A 23,896-nucleotide genomic window follows, 5' to 3' on the forward strand; every position below is an offset into this window, starting at 1 on the left:
TCATTTTTAACTCACCTTTACTGTTGCATTCAATCTCTTTGAAGCATTCGCCTTACTTAAGGCATCGGAGTGATCCCCCGGAGTACACCCCGGGTTCCCAAACCTGTTTTGCTTTCACCCCTTTTAAAGTCATCGAAAGTTGGAGAGCAGCCTTACAGGTCATCGCCATTTTTATCAAGCAACAAAAAACATAACCAAACATGAGAATAGAAATAAATGTTAGAATAGACATTCCATTCATGCATACCCAACATAGCATAAATTCACATAAATCTCAATTCAAACTCCGAAATCCATCATTTTAAGTGTGGTATTATATAAATTTTGATAAAATGAAAAACAAATTGTGATTATTTTGAAATTTAGAAATAAAATATGAAAAGTTATTTTGCATGTTTAAACACTCTTTGTTTCTTTCTTTTCAATACAAATCTTGAAAAAAAATTAAAAAATAAGTTAAAATTTTATATATATTTTTTTAAAAAAAACTAAAGATTAGAGAATGGAAAATATTTCCCGTAATTAAGCGCCTAAAATTTTCTCTTCATCCATGTCAGAACTGATAGCCGCGTCACTGTGGAGGATGGTGCCTGAATTATGGAAGATCATCATATATGGCAATTGGCCGGAATATAATCGGTATGCAATCACTAGCTACCAATTAACTGAACTAAATGACCCCGACAAACAAGCACAAAATTAATCCCAATTCACGTCATACAAGGTACATACACAGAGAATACCATCGTTCAAATCTCAATAGAACCCTGCCGGTCCCTAATATTTGAGTGGCTACCGAATTGTACTGGTTGCTACACACACGTACAAAGAAGATTGCCAAATCACGAAATGCGAAATCAGGGAATTATTGATCAGAAAATCAAGACGTTATTATTACGGGAGCCGCAATCTAGCACTGCACCCAAGTGCGTCAGACTAAGCCAGACAACCAGCACCCACAAGCAGCCAACCTCGGCGGTGGAGGAATGCGCTCCATTACACGAACCCCCTGATCGATCACGATCACAACCACCATCGTCATTGTCACCATCATCCTGCTGAGAAGGTGGCGCAAGTGAACCCCGCGGTGAGGCAGCCGGTTGGGATGGACTCCTTGTTGACGGAGAAGGGGGTGAAATCCTGCTTCCGTTGCCGACGCCGCCCTGGGGGGCAGTGCCGTTGGAGCTTCGGGTTCCGTTGCCGGTGGTGGCATTTGCGTTGGGTGCTTGTGCAAGCGAAGGTAGGACTTGCACGCGAAGCCGGAGTCCCATTGCGCAGTGACGTCGTCTCCCGCAGATGAAGAACCGGGTGCCGACTTCGCTCAGTTCCACCACCGTCTCGCCGTCGTCGTATGCGGAGATTGGGTCCACTGTCCGACACGTTGCGTAGTCCAGTTGGTCCACCTCAAGCACGTCGTGGATTGGCACGTACCTGAACACTGCCACAGTAAAAAAACAAACAATCTAACTAACTCAACCGAGTCGTTACTCAGCTACTTCATTCAGTTAGAATATTTCCCTTTTATGGACAGATCTGCCCTTATCTTTGTCAGAAACTACGGATACGACACATGTTATAACACGAATAGGAAAGAATGGAGTACTCCAAGTCGCGGGCCATTTCATATGGTTGCAGTGGGGACGTTTTCGTCATCACAGATATATTATATGCTATTAGTACATAATTAAAAAAAATAAAATTTAGAAAACCTATGGCCGATCGATCCTAATTTAATACAAGCATCAATGGACGCGCACTTTTCATCGTCTAAAGGATCGCGGCGGAGACTCCTCATGACCTCCATGTCTGCCCTTTTTTTTCTTCTTTTTTTTTTTCCTTTTGGCTCCCAGGCAGGGACAAAAAGAGTCTGAAAACGTCCTATATACTGTAAATTGATCTTCAGAAGGAAAACTTGATTTGGCGGTTTGGTTTAGATTTAGTGAAATGCAGTGTTCAGAAATTCTGCGAGTACTTTTATGCAAATGAATAAGTATATGATACAACTGTGAGAGAGAGAGAGAGAGAGAGAGAGAGAGAGAGAGAGAGAGTGGTGGAAGGTTGATGGACCTAGATAGTCACCGGCGTGGAAGGTAGAGGAAGCAGCCCAGGCAGGGATGTTGGAGGTAAGATCCCAGCCGGTTGATCCACCGACGGTGTGGTTAGCAGCGGAGACGCAACGGAAAAAAATTGATGCGATGATGATCACCATGATCGCCTTTACTGCCCACGCTGGTCTCAGTCCCTGCATCCCGATCCCTTCTTTACCTATATATAATACACACACAGACGTACGTACATCGCGACCAAGTCCAGCAAAGCAATCTTATATTATCAGCATCACCATCCATCAAAGCATAGGAACCAGAGCGCATACATACTGAGAAAATGAATCGTAAATAAATAAAGCACTTGTTCAACTAGCTAGGGCAAGTTGCCAGGACTAATAACTAGCTAGCCGATCGAGAACAGTACGAAGTTCTCGGTGAAGGTCGAAGAGTGGAACAATTCGCACGTTCTTTCACAATCGTGAGCTATTCTTCTGATAATAACGTCAAGAAGTAAAGTGCGAAGCGGTACTCGTGAGATTTGGATAAAATTACAAAAAAGCAATAAATTGATCGAGAGGAAACAGATTAATTACTTGAATTCTTGCTTCTTGAATTTGATTCAACAAGAGATTGAACAGCCAGAAATGTAGTCGAAACAGCCTGCAAAATCCAAAAATGTTCGATTCTCGAAAATTAGGACGATTGATTGAGAGAGAGAGAGAGAGAGAGAGAGAGAGAGAGAGTAGGAGAATGGAGAACCTAGGGTGACCGAACGCGAGGAAGTAGCTAGAGCGAGCGCAGAGCAGCTATGCCTTTTTAAATGTAGGGAGAGGAGAGTGAGGCCCGCAAGTTAACTCACGTCCCGTTCGTCTCATACAAGCCCCCACTGGCTTGCAATTATAAATGGACGCCCCCTACATTTTACCGCTGTGATATATGTTTAAGACTTTAATCTATCGTTAACATCCATCGGCAGAATGAAATGGTATCAAATTGAATGTCACAAGTTCATAATGTTAAAGGTCTACAATGCTTCCTGTTTTCTTTTCTAAATTAAAATAAGTTATGTGTTACAATCCTGAATGATGTTACAAGAGAGCACAAAAGAAAAGGAATGTGTCAATAAGAATTATTGTGAAAGATTAACATCAAGATTGTTGTGTTGTTGAGGTTTACATGAGTAAACATGACCATAAGCTAACATTTTGTTTGCGCGCATGTTGATGCCAAAAATTAATTTTCTGTTTTCACATTCGCAAATTCTTGATGATCACATGTAACTAAGACAGCAAAAGAAAAAATTAAGCTTGGAAGGACATGTACTCTTAAAAATTGCTTCTTTAATGCTTAATTAAGTCATAAAAGAGAGAAATTGCAGGTGGACAGCATTAATAATAATTATAAGTGCATCCCTTACCTTGATCAACCATGGCCTCCCTTATAAGGCGCCTTTTCTAAGCTTAAATGCCCTCTAACTACAATTGATAGGTTATTACTTTTGAGAATATTGAGGATTCTCTGCCTTAATTCTAGGAGAATATTATGTATATACTTTCTTTTTGTCTATCCTATAATTAATAGGGAATTGATATGTAATTATTCAATGTAATATTTAATTTAATATAAATACACAACATTCATCACTTCAAAAGTGTGGTGTTTTTCAAACTTTCTCATGGTATCAAAGCCTAAACGATCTACCCTAATTTTCTTTTGGGCGCCACTACCGCAACCCTATTTTTTTTTTTTTCTCCTCTGAAGCCGTCGCCGCTGCACTAATCTCAAACCGCCGCACGCAATCTCCCCTCCCATTGCAATCTCCCAGTGTCGCCTTTGCACCAATCCCCCTCCCACTGCAATCTCCTAGCACGTGTAATCACATAGAGATTACGATTTGCTTCATTCAGGAATAAAACCTGTAACCGCACCCCTCACTCACTAAATATTGCTTTGGCGCAAGCCAGTTGGTAGGCTCGCCAAGAATTGGGTCCATAACTACCAAAGATAAAATTTATAACCTAACTAACCCCAAGTTCAGTAGAACAATGAGTAAGTCAGGTGTCAATCCACAAGGACTACAGTGCAGTTATTTACCACTTTCAGCCTAGTTTACTACACTTTGTGTAAAAGAGAAAGATGTGAGATTTTGAAAGTGTTTTTCCAACAACTACGAAAGCATGTGAAACTATATTAACACTACTCCTACAAAGTAGGTCTCAAATTATGAATCAAGCCTAGACTATCGTGTGCGCTAGCTATGTCCGATCAGCTATCCATATTAGGCTAGATACTTAAGTGAACCATTCGAGTGACATAGAGTAGCAAAGGTGCACCAAACATCCAGAGCACGATCAAGAACCTGGGTATACTCTATCCAGTGATCACGAGAACACTCATACATAGGCAATAGCCTAATCCGTATAAGTGATTGAATCCCTAGTTAGGCTATCCTTAACCCCAGGGTCTCAACACAATCAAAGATGTAAAATTGGATGGTAAGTAAAATGCAGGTATTTAAATGAAAAGCAGTAAATAACATGCATTGAAAATCGGCTTCAATTGCAATTTGAAAGTCTGTCCCTAACAATTAGGAATACAATCAAAAGACGAGCTTTCTACGCGGCAAGACCCAGAAATTTGAAGGTTGTCACAGGCCTTCGAAGAATCCAAGCATAAATTAGTACAAGAATTGAAATCAAAGCAGTAAATCCTACTCTAAGTGGCACCCAAAGACTCTCTAGGTCTGTCACCAACCTAAGAGTGGCCAAAGGGGAATCCTTGACACATAAACGAAGCTAGCTTTTATACTCCAAAAGGGTTTACAAGGTTTAAAATTCAAAATAAGAAAATTTTGCAGAAAACGTCGCAAAGCAATTCGCGTCTGGTGACCAGGTTGCATCCCTATTCTCCCCTAATCAAACACTGATAAAGGCTTATGGGAAATTAGGGATTAAAACTTCAAGCATTCTTGACCTATTCACACCGATGGTTGACACTTGCAGGATCTTAGCTTCAGTAATTATTCAGGATCTTGACCTAGTCGCCCCTTAGGGTCTCCTGGTCGAGTTTTTGGTCGAGACTCTCGGTATTTATACCTCAGTTAGTCTCAGGTTCTCGACCTGGTTGCTCCTCAGGGTCACTTGGTCAAACACTTGGCTGAACCTTGCAGCATTTCTCTTTTAGTCTGAGCCTTGGAGTCTTTCTCCTGTGACCTGGTCGCACCCTGTGTTGGCTGGTCACACCACATGGTCGAACCATGTCTTAGTTCCTTTGATGAATTGAAGCTTTAAGGGCTTGGTTGAACATATGATTTTAAGCTTTGTGTATCCCAATTACTCCCTTGGCTTCTTGTATTGCTTAACTCCTCAATTCTAACATGTTTTTCCTAAAATAAGGGCCTAAAATAGTAAATTTTAGGAACACATCACCAGTTGCTAAAGCCTCACCATCGCAAGGCCACTGTTAGTTCCGTGCGCACTTATCTTTCTCTTTCAAAACTCCTACGAATGTCAAATTTAACCCCTCCCCCCCCCCCCGGCGTCTAGAAATCACAGTTCCTTACTCATTGAACCAAGTCTCTCTCTTGTAAAACCAAGAGTGTTGCCGACCTTCTTTATGCACAACGTCTTTACTTCTCTGCTTCTTTGTGCACAACGCTACCCCTGCTTCTCTGTGCACAGCACCACACCTGCTTCTTTACGCACAACACTGCATGGTACCTCTATAGGCCCTCGCATCATGTTGCCATCGCTTTTGCCACCTATGGCTACCAAAACCTCCTCCACTATTCTTCCTTTCAACACTCTCATCCACATGGTTACAATCAAACTTTCCTTTTCCAATTATATCATATGGAAGAGCCAATTGCTTCCTCTCTTAGAGAGCTAATAACTAATTGGTCATGTAAATGGAACTCTTGAGCTGCCACCCCGTATTGACCTTACGGACTCTCAGACATCAAACATCAAACATCAAACATGTGACATGAAAAAATATAGAAAAACGTCTCCTTAGCCTTCTCTTGTCCACCCTCACTAAGGTGACCATGGCTAAAGTCGTGGGTCTCTCCACTTCATGCGAGGTTTGGGTTACCTTAGAGAGCACCTTCAGCCATCGCTCTGAGGCTTGTGAAATCCATCTCAAGGATGATTTGCAAATGATGAAACGTGGAACTAGGTTTGTTTTGGAGTATGCTCGAGCCTTCAAGGCTCTCTATGCTCAATTTCATACAATCGGATGGCCTATTAATGACACAAACAAGGTACATTGGTCGCTCCAAGGTCTCGACTCAGAATTCTCTAGTTTTTCCATGGCACAAATGGCTCTCACCCCGTTACCTTGTTTTCCTGACTTGGTGCCCAAAGCCGAGAGCTTTAAGCTCTTTCAAAAATCATTGGAACCTACTGCCTTGCCCACAATGACATTCACTACAACCCATCACCACCCAGGGAAGATGAACCTGAGGTCCAATTTCTCCTGCACTCAGAAAGGATGAATTGGTGGCTATGGATGAGGATAGGGGCACTTCTCCTTTGGACGACGTTCCCCATGTTGCCAACTATGCTGCATGGAGGTCACTATGCAGATCGATGCAACAAATGGTATAATCTCCATGGTCATGCCTTTGAAGCTCAGCTTGCTGAAACCCTCACCTCCTTATGTTCCATATCTGAATATGAGGCCTCTGATTGGTTTTTAGATATAGGATCTTTGGCCCACATGACTCCAGATCAATCCAACTTGGATCAGTTTGCCACTTCTTATACGAGTAAGAATTGTGTTATTGTCGGGCATGGTGCGTCCTTGCCCATCACCCACACTGGTAAAATTTTACCTTCCCCTGATTTTCAACTGTTACATGTTTTGGTTTCCCCTCACCTCACTAAAAATCTATTGTCCATTAGTAAATTAATGTCCAATTTCCCATTATCCATTACATTTACTAATATTTCTTTTCCTGTTTAGAGTTGCTAAACAGGAAGGGTGGTGGCAATCAGTAAACAAAATTGCAGTTTATATGTGCTAAAATGCAAAAAATTCACTTTTATTTTTGTCTTCCAAAATAATTTTCTTCATGCTTCGTATGATTTATGACATGCTCACCTTGGATATGTGAATCATTCTGTTATCTCTCTTTTTAATAAAAAAGGACAACTTTATCTTACCTCTTTATTGTCATCTCCTTTATTATGTAGTACATGTCAAATTGTGAAGAATCATCGATTACCTTATACTCGTAATGAATATCAATCATCCAAAGTGTTAGATCTTATTCATTGTGATATATTGGGCCCTTCTCCTATAAAGTCAAATTTGGGTTTTGCATACTATGTTTCATTTGTTGATGATTTTTCCCGTTTCACTTGCCTTTACCCATTGAAATTAAAATTTGAATTCTATAATACTTTTCTTCAATTTCAAAAGTTCGTGGAAAATCAGCATTCTTCCTGTATAAAAATATTTCTAAGTGATGGTGGTGCAGAATTCACTAGCAACTGCTTTAAAGCACACCTTCATACCTCTGGCATTCATCATCAACTTTCTTGCCTATATGCACCTGCACAAAATGGTCGTGCCGAAAGGAAATGTCATCATGTGACTGAGACATGTTTGGCCCTCCTTTTGCATTCTCACACTCCTACTCACTTTTGGGATGATGCTTTTAGCACCATTGCTTACATCATCAACCATTTGCCCACACCGTTTCTCGGAAGTAAGTCCCATTTTGAGCTTCTATATGGTTCCTCTCCAAATTATGAAAACTTTCATACATTTGGTTGTCATGTTTATCCTTTCTTACATGATTACATGGCTAACAAATTTTTCCTTCGTAGTATTCCTTGCATTTTTATGGGTCACAATTCCTCTTATATAGGGTTTCATTGTCTTGACCCCACAACCTCTAGAATTTATATCACCCAACATGCCCAATTTGATGAGAACCACTTTCCCTTCCAATATACTTCCCAAGCACAACCGATATCCTCCCTCCACATCTCTAAATTTTTGGAACCCAATCTTCCCCATACAAACATGCCCCTACTTTCTCCTGCACCACCTTCCTGACATATTCCTCAATCCGGATCCACCCCATGTATTATTTGTTATGAGTCTTTGCAAGCAGCTAATTTGGTTGAATTTTTGAGTACAATCCCTGGTTTTTATAATAACAAACCGTATGTTACTAACGTATGTGCCTAGTACTTGAATAGGTTAATCGTTCATAACACACACATATAAGTGAAGTAGAAGCCAGAAAAAACTCAAAGCACATAATCCTGGCTGATTCCATGAAGGGTCAAAAGCAAAATAAGAAGACACTTGTTTTAATTGAAAATACATTTTGTTTCATTATTTGGTTTGTAATATTGTGATCTGTAATAACTGCATCTCATGCATGATAAGTTTATATGCTCAAGACCATACATTGACCTTAGGGATCAATCGACCGACGTCGGATTTTTTGGGGTTAACTCTCAAGGCCATGATTGACCATAGGACACATCATGACTAAGTCTCTTAAGCCAAAATTGCAAACACATTACTAGGGATTTAACTTGGGTCTTTATTTGGACCAAATATGGTTTGTGGATAGATTTAGTCAACCGAACCTTGGCAGTGTAAAAAACCTTAGTCAACTGAACTAGGTGAAAGTCAATAATTTGACTTCGCTCGGTCGACTATATCTTTTTGAACATATCTTCCACAGTCGACCGAACTAGCACGTGTTTGACCCCCAACAGTTTAGTCGACCGAACTTCTAGTTTATTTGAGATTCATTCGACCAAACCATATGAATAGTAGATTGAACTTCAGATACAATCGACCAAACCTACCAAGGGTTCAAAATTGCTCAGAGTCAGTCGATCGAACCTTCAGTTCAAAATAGTCACAATTGACCGAACTCCTAAAAGTGGTTTGATTTCAAAGTCTTGCATTAGTTGAAAAGGTTTTTTTTTTTTTGGAAGAATTCTTGCAAAGTGGTTGTTTAGGTTGCTCATGCATAATCATGCACACATATCCATACAGGCATAATCATCTCCAATAAGCTAGTAATCACATCCCAAATTTTCTGTAAAACAAGTGTGCCAAGGTGGTGAAATCGAGATTCGGGATTCCAAAAGTAGGCAAAGCAAACAGTCTCTCTATATCCTTTTAAATTCCTGATGAAGGGTTAGAGTCATGTGGAAGCATTTAGAAGGTCACATAAGATCTCTTGAAAAAAATCATTAGAATATCTATCAATATGTTTGAAAGATTGAGGATCAAATGGATAAGTTATTGGAGATAGCCCCCTCCTTGAGCAAAACTACGCAATCTCTAGAAACATACGGTTGAAAGCAAGCCTTTGTTTTCACCATGACCGATGAAGTTGTTAGCTGATTTGGGCTCGAGCTTACACACATTTATCCTAATGACTTAGGACCTGGGATTTCAATTAAAGAAAAATGTCCAGGCACGCTAGTCATCAATCTTGATATTTGAAAAGGGGAAATAGCTGAAGAAATGAATAAAGAATAGAAACCTAGTGCAGAAATGAATCATAAGAAGGAAGTATGGGAAGAACAGTTGCAAACTATGAAGGAAGCAAATATGTTTAGTTTTTCAGAGGCTTTCAATCCTTGTTTGGTTCCGAATTTGATCTTACCCCCAAAGCTCAAAATCCTGAATTTTAAGAAGTTTAGTGGGTCTGAATGTCCACTAGCTCACTTGGGGATGTATTTATAGAAGATGGTTGCACATTATGGCAATGATAATCTACTTATCCATTATTTTTGGATAGTTTGACTAGGGAAGCCCTAAGATGGTATGTTGACTCTATGAGTCCAATCCGATTTTTGATAATGACAAATCACTGATATTTAATCTGTGCATTGAGTTTGTGAAAGGACTTACATTGAGCATGCACGGAAAGATAATGAGTCATGGATGTCATAAAGTAAAGCTTATATGTAACGTCCCAACCTGGGTCTTCCAGGGAGCACTGCGTCTCTCCTCCTCCACCTGGACAAGACAATAAGGGGGCGGGTCTTATCAGACTAGTGACTGGCCCCACAAACCAACACGTGTCTTTTTCAGTATGTTTTGTCCTCACTTGCACACTTCCTAAGAAAACTCCCCAGGTGGTCACCCATCCTAAGATTGCTCCAAGCCACGCACGCTTAACTATGGAGTTCTTATGGGAAGGCTCCCGAAAAGAAAGGTGCACCTTGTTGATATGGGTAGTAACATCTAATCTTTTAAGTCTTTCATCCATGGGGTATCACATTATACATATTAGAAAGTTCCATGGAAATCAAAGAGTATAAGAATCAAGATGCAAGCGGCAAAGTTCAAGAATGTCTTGGGAATGGGTATTTAGAACTCATGTATCTACATTTTCGTATGATTTATCTTAAGGCTCAATATAACTTAGAATGATTTTAGGATTCATGCATTTCATGACATCATTAGAGTACTTACATGGGCTTAGAAATGTGTTTAAAATCATGAAAACTTGTTTTGTAAAAGACCTAAGCAAAGAATCAAAGTAGAATTTTAAATTGGAAATGAATATATGTGAAAAAGGGGACTTCGGTAGCTTAAAGTTAACCTCAGGTGCCTGAAGAATTTCTTCGGTAGCCTGAAGATTAAGTTCGGTAGCCTGAAGAATTAAATGGGAAAGACAGAACCTGGCAGAGGTACCTTGGTAGCCTGACCTTGGAACCTCAGGCGCTTGAAGTTGACACTTCAGGAGCCTGAAGTCGAGTTCGGTCACCTGAACTCGTGGGAAAGCCTAAAAATCAGTTCTTTATTAAAAAGACACGCGAGGTATCTTATTGATCCAACGGCTGAGATCAATTCTAAGGGTAATATACTATATATTACGAATATCTAAACCCTAGAAAAGAGAGAGAGACACACAAGAAAGAGAAGAGCACACCTTGTTGCAAGTTTGTTGATTATCTACTCTTAGTGCTATTCGTTTGTCTATACATCAATCTCATATCTTCAAGCTTCGGGAAATCAATTCAGATTTTCAAAGGGAACTTGTTTACTTTACTGTACTTTAATCTAGTATTGAGGTTTGATCTTTCAAGTTATTAATCTTGTGATTTTTGCATATCATCTCATTGTTTGTTTTTAACTAGTATTGAGAAGTATTGATCTTGAGTGTGCCTTTCGTACAAAAATTAATTTTCTAAGAGATCATTACTTGAGAAAGTTTATCTAACTTGGTAGATTAAATTTTGGTTCAAAAGCATATAAATATACATATATTGTCTCAAAGGGCTTCTTATTGAAAAACCTAGTTTTTGATTAAAAGAGTGATCTTAAAAGTATCTTTATATATAGCAAGCTATTTTAAACAAGATCATTATTTGTTTTATGATATGTGACTCATTGAAAGGTTTGATTCAAGTGTGTAGTTTCTAAAAGGATCTATATTTAGATACATTAGAACTTGATTTAATATCCTTGATACTTATAAATATAATTTTAATTGAGGGATATTTTTCTGCAATTTAATATACTCAGTTTTGTGGTTGAGTACTTGAAATAAAACTTTGTGATTTTGATTGAGTGTATATTCAAGACAAATTTTTTGCCAACAAGTTCACTTCAATTATATAAGTGTGCATTTTTGCAAAGTGAACCAAGAACCCTAGATTATTCCAAAATGTTTTGAATTTATCGTTACTTGAAAGTTTTGGTTAAAAAGGGATGTGTGTTGAGGCATATCATACATAAAACGATTTTATCGTTTTCATTCATTCACGAGCTTCAAGTTATATCATATGTCAATGTTTAGGAATTTGAATTGTACTCACCAGCTTTTATTAGAAGCATTGTATTTGAGTGTATTTTCCAGATTCTATTGTATACACAGTTCGGTATGTGAACCCGTGTGAGAGGAGAGAGTTGTATCTCTTGTAAGCAGCGGAGTAGGAGGAAGTTGTACCTCTTGTAAGCAGTGGATTGTAAGGGAAACTCCATCCCACTTTAAGGAGTAGGGTTAGTGAATCCTTGAGTGGTTGCTCAAGGCGAGGACATAGGCCAAGTAGGCTGAACCTCGTAAAATCGTGGTTGCATTCTCTCTTCCCTTATCCTTTTATTTTTCGCATCGTATTTCAATTTCCAACTTACTTGTGTATGTTGAATAATTTCACACCAACTTGATAAGTGACTAGTTAAACTTAGAAATAGGGATTGATTGGTAAATAAGTTTCAAAGAATTTTTAAAATACCCAATTCACCCCCCCCCCTTGGGATTAAACCTTAATCAACATGGTATAGTCGAATAAAGATTTGCACATGGATGGATTTAGCTCACGCTTTTATCACTCAGTACAACAACAATATAGCTTAGACAAGTTAACTTTGCTGAATATGGGGAAGAAGGCGAGCATATACTTTTATCAAGAAAAAAATATAACAGCACAGAGGTATCCTTAGGTTGGAAAAGGAAAAGCAATTTATCCATTTGACAACTTTTTTAAAGATCCATGTGTTGACCCCTTTATTAGAGGTACTCCTTATAAATTTTCTAATTTGGGAATCACTGGAAAGCAGGTTGAAGAAGCAGTCAAAATAAGAGATGTGCAATATACAAGGCTAGAACAAAGTTCTTCGAAACATGTTGAAAGAAAGAAAGAAAAGTGGACAAGAAATGTAGCACAAGGGGGTGCATGACCACATGTGAATCCCTCTGGTCCTTCATGAACTTTGGAAGCAACGTAATTTACAGATGCCAGGAACACATCCAATGGAAAAGAAAAGAAAGGGAATTCAGCCTATCCCGATGGCCTACGCAGAATTATTTCTACAATTAGTTGAAAGGCATTTAGTTGCACCTACCCTGAGAGTGTCAATGCAACCCCCTTACCTAAGGTGGTACAACCCAAATTCTCGAAGTGAATATCATGCTGAGGCAATAGGCCATTCAATTGAAAAATGTTGGTTGGCTATCAATGATAAGCAGTTAAGAACCGAGAGCAATTCTCTACCCAATTATGGGGAGGGCGATTAGCATGTTGGGAGAATATTTGGAAGTTGAGATTAGGCAGAGGGGCATATCAATTATGGATCTGGGAGATTCTGTAAACAGCCCAAAGTAATGGGTTTACCTGTCGACCGTAGGGGTCGAAATACTGAATTGGAAAACTTTTGACTATCCAATCCTCTTCATATGATGTTTTTGTTTCCTTTATTTTTATTTTCCTTTTGTAAATCCGTTGATGCCTTTGTCTCGGAAGTTTTCTTTCATCAATAAAATGAAATATGCATTTCCTTACGTCACTTGTGTCATGAGTTTAGTTGCATGCCAAAAATTTGTTTGATGATGTTTCGTGCAAAGATAAGGAAAATAACAATACCAATATTCATGAGCTAGAAATTGATGTTAAAAACCTAATCTGGGAGGCCAAAGTATAAGAAGATGAAACAATTTTCCTCATCGTATGAATTCAAATGTTGCGAAGAATCTCGAAGGAATTCAGTAAAATATCTATGATGTGCCAAGAATTTCATGTCAATTCGCTATTCATGTTTTGATCAAATGATAGATGGCCATCTTTGGCCGATCAATTTTCCTATAAAGAACCAAACATTGATTTATCACTCGTTAAACTCTTTGAGCCTAAGTCCTAAACCATTTTCTTCTGAAGTCATTTTCCAAAAGTCTAACCAGGTTTAGGATTTCAAGTGTTTGACAAATCTTATGAGGCAACAGTGAGCTATCAAAAGGATGATAGACCATTTTTCTGCTACCCAAAAAAAAAAAAAAAATCCCTTGCAAACCCTTTTGAGCCTAAATAATTTCAATCCTTAATTAACCCATCAAAAGATCACTCCTCACACTAGGGTAGTTTTAGAAAGATTAATCCTAAATGGAGTCCAAATCAAAATGGAGATAAGATTCCTTCATGAAAAGAAAAGCAAAAGATGCAGAAAAAATAGGAAAAAGAAGGAAAAAGAAAGAAAGAAATAAGGGACATACTTTATATGTTATCTTTGAGCAATTTACCCTTGATAAGATCGATAATTTTAAGCCTTATTTAAAATTTTCTTCTTTAACCTATCCCCCCGGCCTACATTACGGTCCAAATAAAATTCTTGACCAGATTGGTATATATTATTGTCGCTAAAGATTTGTCAAACTCGTTATTGAGTCTGAACTACGCAATGACCTGATCCTGAAAAGATACTTAGGTAGCTTATTCAAATGACAAGTTCGGTCAATATTTTGCATGCTCCTCAATGTAAACTGGGGCAGAAAATGTCATTATGGATGAGATTTTTAAGCCTTAGTTTCCCTTCACTTCTAAAAACCGGTATCCCTAAGCCTATGTTTCATCTCGATTCTTAAATACCATTTTGAGATCAAAACATGGACTGAACTTGACTAAACTAAAGGCAACAGTCAAATAAGAGATTTTCATTGGTTTCACAGTAGAATAAGACAAAAGAGGAGAATTGGCCCTCGATAAAATTGGGGCAATTGGTAAAAGAAAAAAAAATCATTCATTGAGTTTGATAAATTAACATCAATGTCATATGAATTTCAAGTACTCGCATGTCATTGAGTTTGATAAATTAACATCAATGTCATATGAATTTCAAGTACTGGCATAAATTTTCCTTATAACAACGTTGAAACATGGTAAAACATTTATTTTGTGCTGGTGATCATTTGACTTAGAAAATTGATTTCATAATTGCATGATCATTCCTTGCCAAAAAAAAAAAGTGGGGGAGATGAACAACAACTTACTCTTCAAAACTTCAAAAGAGGATGGATGCTCAAAAAGTTTTAGAATCACCAGTATGCTTCCTGAAAAGAAGGTCCTCGTTGGAAAGGAATGATACGAGTAGAATTAGTCACAAAATAATCTAATTGAGGTAAATGTCATGACAAGTTTCAGGAGAGTCGATTCAGAGATTTGTTTATTCAAGGGGAATTTAACAACATGGCAGTAAGTGATTACGGATGCATTTAATTGGGGGCAGATTCCATGTTTAGGTGCCCTCATATCAAAGTGTAAATTGAAAACATGACTGTGATCATATTTTGATTTAATGATTTCAGGCTCATTGGAGGGTTAACACATCATCAGGAATTACATGAATTTCATATAGCAACATGCATACATATCATCTAACATGTATCATTACGCATACATATGTATAGCAACATGAATAACATCATTCATTCATACTTGTCTTGCTTTTTTCATCCTTGTCGAAACAATCCATGTTTCGCTAATGTTTGAATATTGGGACAGACGGCCCAAGACTAAGTCAATCCATTTACTCTGAAACTAGGGCAACTAACCCTAGTACAAATTGACTCATCTACTTTGAAACTAGGGCAACACGCCCAAGTTTGAGTCAAGTCATCTACCCAAGAAACTAGAGCACTGACCTTTAGGTCACAAGAGGCCTTTTTCAAAAATACTGGAGGTCCTAGGCCTTTTAAATTCAAATAATCTTGTCTAAATTTGGATAGTTACCTTCCGTGAACTATTGCTTGGGTTCCCATACCTAGTGCAAGTCATCCTACGTGAAATGTAGTTCGGGTTCCCACACCTGGTGCAAGTCACCCTCCGTGAACTATAGCTCGGGTTCCCACACCCGGGCAAGTCACCCTCCGTGAACTATAGCTCGAGTTCCTACAACTAATGCAAGTCACCCTCCATGAACTATAGCTCGGGTTCCTACACATGGTGCAAGTCACCCTCTGTGCACTATAGCTTGGGTTCACATACCCGGTGCAAGGCACCCTTCGTGGACTATATCTCAGGTTCCTACACTTGGTGTAAGTCACCCTCCGTGAACTATAGCTCCGGCTCTTGCACTCGGTGCAAGTCACCCTCCGTGAACTATATCTCGGGTTCGTACACCCGGTGCAAGTCACCCTCCATGAACTATAGCTCAGGTTCCCACACCTGGTGCAAGTCACCCTCCGTGAACTATAGCTTGGGTTCCAACACTTAGTGCAAGTCACCCTTCGTGCACTATAGCTAGGGTTCCCACACTCCGTGCAAGTCACCCTTCGTAAATTGTAGTTCAGGTTCTTACCCCGACACAAGTCATCCTCCACAGCTCTTATTGACCCTTTGCAATCCAACTCTAACCAAGCCTTTGGGATCCAAGTGGACATCTTTCCATTCACAATTTTTCTAAAACTCCCAAATTGTCATAGATTACTCTTCTGTCATCCTTGATTAAGGGAAGGAAAGAAATACATGATTAATCTAAAAGCTGTAGGTAGTTGTGTGGCCTAGCTAAAATAAATGTCTTTTATGTTTATAAACTTTTTGCTAAAGATAATATAGAAGAGCTCCTATTGTTACCTTGAAGTAACAAAACTTATAAAGAGGGGCAGTTGTAGACACCCCAATTTTATCCAGGCCAAGTTAGGAACACCCTTCTTAATAAAAGCCGACTTTGTATCCTAGGAATAGGAGGATCCGGTTTGAGTCCAATTATTTTAAAATTAAGTTAGAATTTTTTTAAATGAGTCCTAGTTATTTCAAAAATCAAGTCCTTTTATTTTCAATTTCGAGTACCAGTTATTTTTAATTGGGTCCTTTAATTTCAAAATTGATTTCTTTTATTTTTAAGAGATTGAGTCCTGGTCATTTTAAAAATCGAGTTCGGGTCATTTAAAAAATTAAGTTTTAGTCTTTAAAAAAATAAAAATAAAAACAAGTAAAAATTGAGTTCCAACTTTTTTGTTTAAAAAAAAAAAAGAGTTCTGGTATTTTTAAATCAAGTACCATTATTTTAAAATGTGAGTCCTCGTCATTTTAAATAGAGTCCTGATTATTTTGAAATTGAATCCTAGTCATTTAATTAATTTGAGTCTTTGTTATTTTAAAATTAAGTCCATTTTTTTTCAAGTCTTTTGGTAAAATTTGAGTCTAGTTCCTCTTATTCCAGGTGTCAAGTTCCATTTTTATTGGGCCTATCCTTTATTAATTTTTTAGGAAGAATAAAGTTAGGAAATTCAAAGCCCATGCAAATTAAAAGGTGGGGTTGTCGGCAATCTAAGGAAAAGAATTTTAGGGTTTTCTTAAGGTTTTAACAGCTTATAAAAAGAGAAGAGAACACACACAAATTTCACGGCCGCTGGGGGGAATAGCATCGATGCACAATTTTTTTCTCTCCTCTCACGGTCGCACAGGGGAGTCTTCATATTCTCACGCATCTCCCTCATGACTCCTTTACTCTATCCATTACTCTCCATCTCCCCTATCCCAGAGCCTTCATTGTGGCCTCTCTACTCTCCCCATCTCTCTTAGTAATCCCTCTACTCATCTCTTTTTTACTCTCATCTCCATCACCCTCCATCTTCCAGCCCCACCATTCCCTCATTCTCCACCGTCTCAGTAAGCCTACGCCAGACCAACAACCGAGCACCCCCATCTTCAGCCATGCAAGCCACTTACCCAGCTTCCCAAACCTACTAGCTTTGGCCATGAATCGTCAACCACCACAGCAACCTTTGCAGCTCTTACGTCTCCTATGGCAACGACCATAGTCGCCTATGATTTCCACCTCCCATTGCCATAGCCAGAGTCCATACGTAGAACCCCGCACTTCATGCAGAACCTAGCTCACTGCCTCCAGCAGCAATGAGCACAAGTAACAGCTCCAGCCACAAGCAGCCCTCACCATCACCGTCTGCCCTCGACCTCACAGCTACCATCCTCAAGCACTGTCGTGGCCACCTTCTTCCCTACAAGTTCATCCTCACGGCCACTCCAAACAACAGTGGCAACATCATTCAGTGTCACGGTCCGACTATTTTCACACCGTTGTGAAGGGCCATGCAGCACTAGCTAAAGCACTCTTGCTTAACTAGTCAGCCTATCGTTTACCAACATTCATCCACGAAGCACTTTCATTAACACTCATTCAGATAGCAGCGGAAACAGTAATCAATTCATGAAAGTCATTGTAAGCAAGCAGTAAACATTGAAGCAAACGTAATTCATTAACAAATCCTCCGTTGACATGGTGTACTTAGCGAGGGAGGCAAGTAGGCTAAGCACGTTGACAATTGCTAGTGAGTTTTATAATGACTGATGAACACTCACCCTCCCCTAAAGAGATTTTTATATAATTATCATCCTAGCACTAGGAAACATCAAAGTGACCGAGGAGTCATACTGCCTTATTTGGCTTACAAACACTCTACTAGTAGAAACGAACCCTATACTAGTATTTACATGATGGAAACTCATCCCAAGCACACGAGATAAGCGGTCACAGGCAAGCATAATGCCCTAAACAAGTTTAGCTTGTGACACTCAGGGACACTCCAGATAGCAGCGGCAACATCACTCACAGCCACTCCAGACAGCAGCAACAACACCACTCACAACCACCCCAACACACATAGTTAAACACACTACACACACAACAAAACACACACCTTAAACACACAATACATATGCATAAACGCACATTGCGCACGCAACACACAACAAAACATACGCTTTAAACACACACTCTACACGCAAACAAACACATGCTGCACACACACACTCCGCTGGTTTTATGATATATATATTTTTTTCTTTTTTCTTCTCAATAACTTTCAATATGTTGGTTGTTGTATATTGTGCTTTGTTGGATTTTGTCGTTTCTGTTGGGACTCTCGTTTTTGCCATTTACAAACATGCAGGAATTCAATGAGAAACCTCTTCATGAGAGGTGTCTCCCTCTTCCTAGGTTCATTAGTTCCAGAGCACTCCAAGGAGTACACAACTACTGCTCTTTATTATTATCTTTATTTCGTTTATCTTTTTCCAAAAGCCTCTTTCGATAGTCAATCAGAACCTATTGTTATTTATTATTTAACATACGATTTTTGCAAATTAATAACGCAAGAATGCAATAAAACCCTCTATTTTTAATGTTATGTAGATTTGTACAAGTCTTTCGATCTCTATATTTACCTACACTGAATTATTCAAGATCTATCCTATAATCCTCCATTTCGGTAGCAAATCACAAGACTAAAATCATTTAATTAATGACTAGTAAATTAAAAGCATTAGGCACAGAATAACTCAAACAAACATTAATGAAAATTATTTTAGATTAGCATCAAAGAACAAGCATAGTTTAAAACCGGGCGACATCATTTTTCTACAATATAAAAATTTAGTTCATTCCAAAAATTAAATCCAACAATAAAGATTTCACCATGTGTTCTTGTATTTGGAGAGTAGAAGAAAAATCAACACTCGCAGCTCCGCCGTCGCTCGCCGCAAACACCTCGAGCACCACTGTTGTTCCCCACCTTCCGATTCCAAAAATATTTTAATTTGCTGCGCATCGCCACCTCTCCTTTGCTGGTCGTGTATGTGTCTTCGCAGCAACCCCAATAGAAAACCACAAGAAAGCTCCCAAAAAAATAATTTTCAAAAAAGCTGTCTGTGGTGCGGCCCCTCATCTTCAGCCAGCGCATGCCTCCTGTCTTCTCACCTTACACGCGGCACCCCACCAAAGAAACCATACTCTCCACCTCTTCTTCGCACGGCCTCCCACACACAAGCAGGCCCTCTCCTTCTCCTACCCGTGTGCGTCACTTGAGCAGCCCAGCGCATGCATGCGGGCCTCGTTATTTCATCACCCATTTAATTCCAAAGCCTAGCTCACCCGACGCCCTTCTCTTCACGTTGGCTTGCTGCAGGTGCTGCCAACTTCTTTCTTTGATTTCTTTACTACACAACTCACACACCCACAGCCACAAATTTGGACTTTTCAATGTTTTCAAGCCACCAATTTTGACGTTTCCAATTTCATATATATATATATATATATATATATATATATATATATTTCAAACCTCACTATCTTTGACTTTTTCAATGGCATCTTTCCAAATTATTCAACACACACACACGCACACACACACACACACACACACATATATATATATATATATATATATATATATATTATTTTTCTCTTTTGATTTTTCTTTAAATATCCAAGAGAGCCTTTGGTGCGTACTTTTGGTGCTCATGTACACGACACCTCTTCATGCTTACGGCCCCCTTAGTACATGTGATGATCTTGATTCGGATTCCAACTCACGCACACACGTGCATTTTTATTTTTGACTTTAAAATCCAAAAATTATCCTATAATAATAAAACACGAACATCCATAAATTGTCGACAAAATAGGATAATTATCTCAAATGAGCTCAATGTTGAAATATCGAATATGATTAGGCATTTTAATTAAAATAGTAATCTTTAATGCATGACATTAAAGTCATAATTAAGCAACTGTGGCGCATAATCACACCCTCCAATTAGCGTTTTACTAGTCCTTAGTAAATAACATGAATGCAATTTAGGGCGATATCTATAAATTTCAATGAATTAACGCACATGCAACACAACCATTCCATTTCACATACAGGAATATCACCAAAGTACACAAGTTCATTCATACACAATTCATACAACTTTAACGCTAGTCACTCATGTAGTTTCATCGTTATATAGCCATTAAGAAAAGTATACTTATATAAAACTAACCAGCACTCACAATTGAGAATTAATGCAGTCATATAAATTCGAGTATAAATAGGCAAACTCTCTAGACATGTGTAAAGTGTATGACTCGTTACACTTAGGATATCCGTGGACACCTAAAGGGCTATCGCTTTGACTTGGTGTAACTGGTATACCCTAAAAAACACTCAAAAATGATGAGTTCACTCGTCATATGTGAGGAGGAGTGTCATGATCAAACATCCCACATATTGTAAGGAATAAATGCTAAATGTACAGAGTTAACTAGTCTGAAAAGGATCCAGCCTATTTACGAGGTGTCGGGTCCTTCATCCTAACATCTTCTCACCTACTCGCCATATCTAACCAAGACCACCCTAGATCAACTTATTCACAAACTAGGCGTGAATACATCTGAGGCATTCGGTGGGTGAAGAGTCTTCATATGTGGATAACATGTGTCTTGTCCTTGACTTTTGTTGTAGTTGTGTGGAGCAGGTATTAATCTTTCACCTCTGCTAGGATATTTCTATTTCTCTTTTTCTTTTTTCTGTTCATTTTTCAAATTCTTTTTTTTCATGGTCTGTTAGGATAATCATAATACTTTTTTTATTATTTTCATACCACTCATGTGCATTAAGCTCGAATGAGAGTCCATGAAATAAGTCTATTTCTAGGGGTGGCTCAACTTTCACATCTTCAGTAAGCTACAAGACTTAAGTTTCTATCTCTCCACTAGATATCACCTATAGGCTAGCAATTCAAAAACCAAGACTAGTGTACAAAGAATATTCAAAAAAAATAGGAAAAGTTGAGTTTCATGAACTTTGAGTTGACATCAAAAACTCAAAAGAACGATAAATGGCTCAATAGTACCTCACAAGGTGTAATAACCCCAAAAAGAGTTATAGAAGATTAGTGGAGTGATTCCCAAAAATATATATATTAATTAATTAATTAATTAAATTTATAAAATAATAATAATAATTAAAATTATTTTATTTTTATTAATAAAATATATTATTATTAATATTAATTAAATATTATTATTATTATTATATAAATCCAACCATCTTGAAGCTTGAAGCTTCAGGATGTGTGTAGAATTGGCGCCCCCTCTAGTTCTCTCTGAACTCTCTCTCTCTCTCTCTCTCTCTCTCTCTCTCTCTCTCTCTCTCTCTCTCTCTCTCCCCTCTCATTCTCTCTCCCTCTATCCTCAGTTACGTGGTGGATTCTCACCCGATCGAGAATCAAAAGATACCGTTGAGCCCCATTCTCCGCTACAGTCATTTCTACCAGCGCGGATCGGTGGTAGGAGTGGCGTAGACGTATCTCCTAGGGTAAGCTAATTTCGCCTTTTTCTTCAATTTCTTGCAAATTATAAGGTTGATTGATGAACGGACACCACCACGAGAATTTAAGGATGATTCTCTACAAGTCTAGCGGGACAGAATTCTCATGGGGTCGTCGTGGGAAAAACCCCAAATTTGGGGTATGGGGGTTATTAAGGGGCTTATTTTTAATTAATTAGGATTAATTTAGAAATACTAAAATGTTGAGCATCTAGAGTTGAAGTAGAATTTTCAGAATTTAGGGTCCGGGTGAGCACCGCATGTGTAATTTTGGGACACGCGGGAAAAATTCAGAAAATTAAGTGGGGGTATCAAATATTGGTTTAAATATTAATTTGGAGTACATGGGGTCTAGGAAAGGCTAGATGGGTATTATTTTGGAGAAATGAATGAATTAATCTGGGGAAAATGCAAATTGCATGAGTTGAATTTCAGGTGCAAAGGGCGTAGGATTTGGATTCTAACGAGGCTCTCAGTAAGTCAGGTAAGTGGAATAAATTATAGCAGTATTTTTAGAATTATCGTTTGAATTAATATATGAAAATGAGCATATTGTATTTTTCCTAAAAATTATTATGATATAAATATCAGATAAATTGTGTGGCATTTGAGTAATATTAATTTGTAATTCTTTGGAGTCTGAAATTAATATATTATGAATATTAGATGAAAATTATGTGGCACATGACATGTGTTGAAAAATGTGAAATATAACGATGTGTATTTTATGAGAAAATATTGAAATGAGAATGATTGATGTGACATTTATACGTGAGTAGAAATTATTTGCATGAAAAATGAGTTTGTACAAATTACTGATATGAGTATTTTGGGAAATGTGGAAATACGTGAAATATGATATATATTATTATGAGATGATAAAAGTGCATAGAAAATGATGAGAATATTTATATTGAACTGAATTGAGATATACTGAAATATGATTGATGATATGCCAATACCGCACAATAATTGCAGGTGGGTGGTTTTCCTTTCCTACTGATGTTGTTGGGGAGGTATGATCAGTTTGGAGATTGTGTGTGTGTGTGTAGTTCTTATTGATGCCGTTAGGGAGGTATGCTTAGTAGGGAGATTGTGTGTGTGACATCCCTACTGATGCTGTTGGGAAGGTATGCTCAGTATGAAAATTGTGTGTGGAATTCCTACTGATGCCGTTGGGGAGGTATGCTCAGTATGAAAATTGTGTGTGTGAAATTCCTATTGATGCCGTTAGGGAGGTATGCTCATTATGGAGGTTGTGTGTGTGAAATTTCTACTGATGCCGTTATGGAGGTATGCTCAGTACGGAGATTGTGTGTGTGAAATTCCTACTAATGCCGTTGGGGAGGTATGCTGAGTACGGATATTGTGTGTGTGAAATTCCTGCTGATGTCGTTGGGGAGGTATGCTCAGTACAGAGATTGTGTGTGTAAAATTCCTACTAATGCCGTTGGAGAGGTATGCTTAGTATGGAAATTGTGTGCATGAAATTCCTACTAATGTCGTTGGGGAGGTATGCTCAGTATGGAAATTGAGTGGTGAAGTTCCTACTGATGTCGTTGGGAAGGTATGCTCAATATGAAAATCGTGAATGGGTTGAGAGTTGGAATTATGTGATCTATTGTGTTATGTAAAGTACATAAATGTGAATTTATGTGTACATAAATATGTAATGAGTTAGAATGTGAAATGATTATGTGATATGAAAGAGTGTGTGTTGTATAACATAAATAATGGAAGCGAAGTAAAACTCTCCTCCTAAGGGCTTACTGAGTAAGGTGAGTACTCTGATAGGTATCAGATGTAGCCATTCCTTACTGCATAACGTGTTAGGGTAGAGGGTTCTTTAAGCCCATGTGCATGCACCATATGATACTTCCTATTGGTCCTACACACAAACTCATCAACCATTAAATACCAAAGTATTTGTCATAATCAAAATGGGATATGACCTATAAGGTCAACACGATTA

At 38.4% G+C, this 23,896-nt stretch overlaps 1 protein-coding gene across 1 annotated transcript; it reads right to left on the bottom strand.

Moving 5' to 3' along the window:
• Positions 1–677: 677 nt before the first annotated feature.
• LOC131158017 (uclacyanin 1-like) lies at positions 678–19,427 on the bottom strand. The gene is made up of 5 exons (XM_058112563.1): positions 19,248–19,427; positions 2,808–2,975; positions 2,642–2,708; positions 2,068–2,265; positions 678–1,438 (listed from the first exon to the last, which is right to left on the bottom strand). The coding sequence occupies exons 4-5, from the start codon at positions 2,246–2,248 to the stop codon at positions 873–875; spliced, it is 747 nt and encodes a 248-aa protein (XP_057968546.1). The 5' UTR covers positions 2,249–2,265; positions 2,642–2,708; positions 2,808–2,975; positions 19,248–19,427; the 3' UTR covers positions 678–872.
• Between the last annotated feature and the right edge of the window lie 4,469 nt (positions 19,428–23,896).

Source organism: Malania oleifera, chromosome 6, assembly GCF_029873635.1.
Source record: "Malania oleifera isolate guangnan ecotype guangnan chromosome 6, ASM2987363v1, whole genome shotgun sequence".
NCBI classification, from domain to species: domain Eukaryota; kingdom Viridiplantae; phylum Streptophyta; class Magnoliopsida; order Santalales; family Ximeniaceae; genus Malania; species Malania oleifera.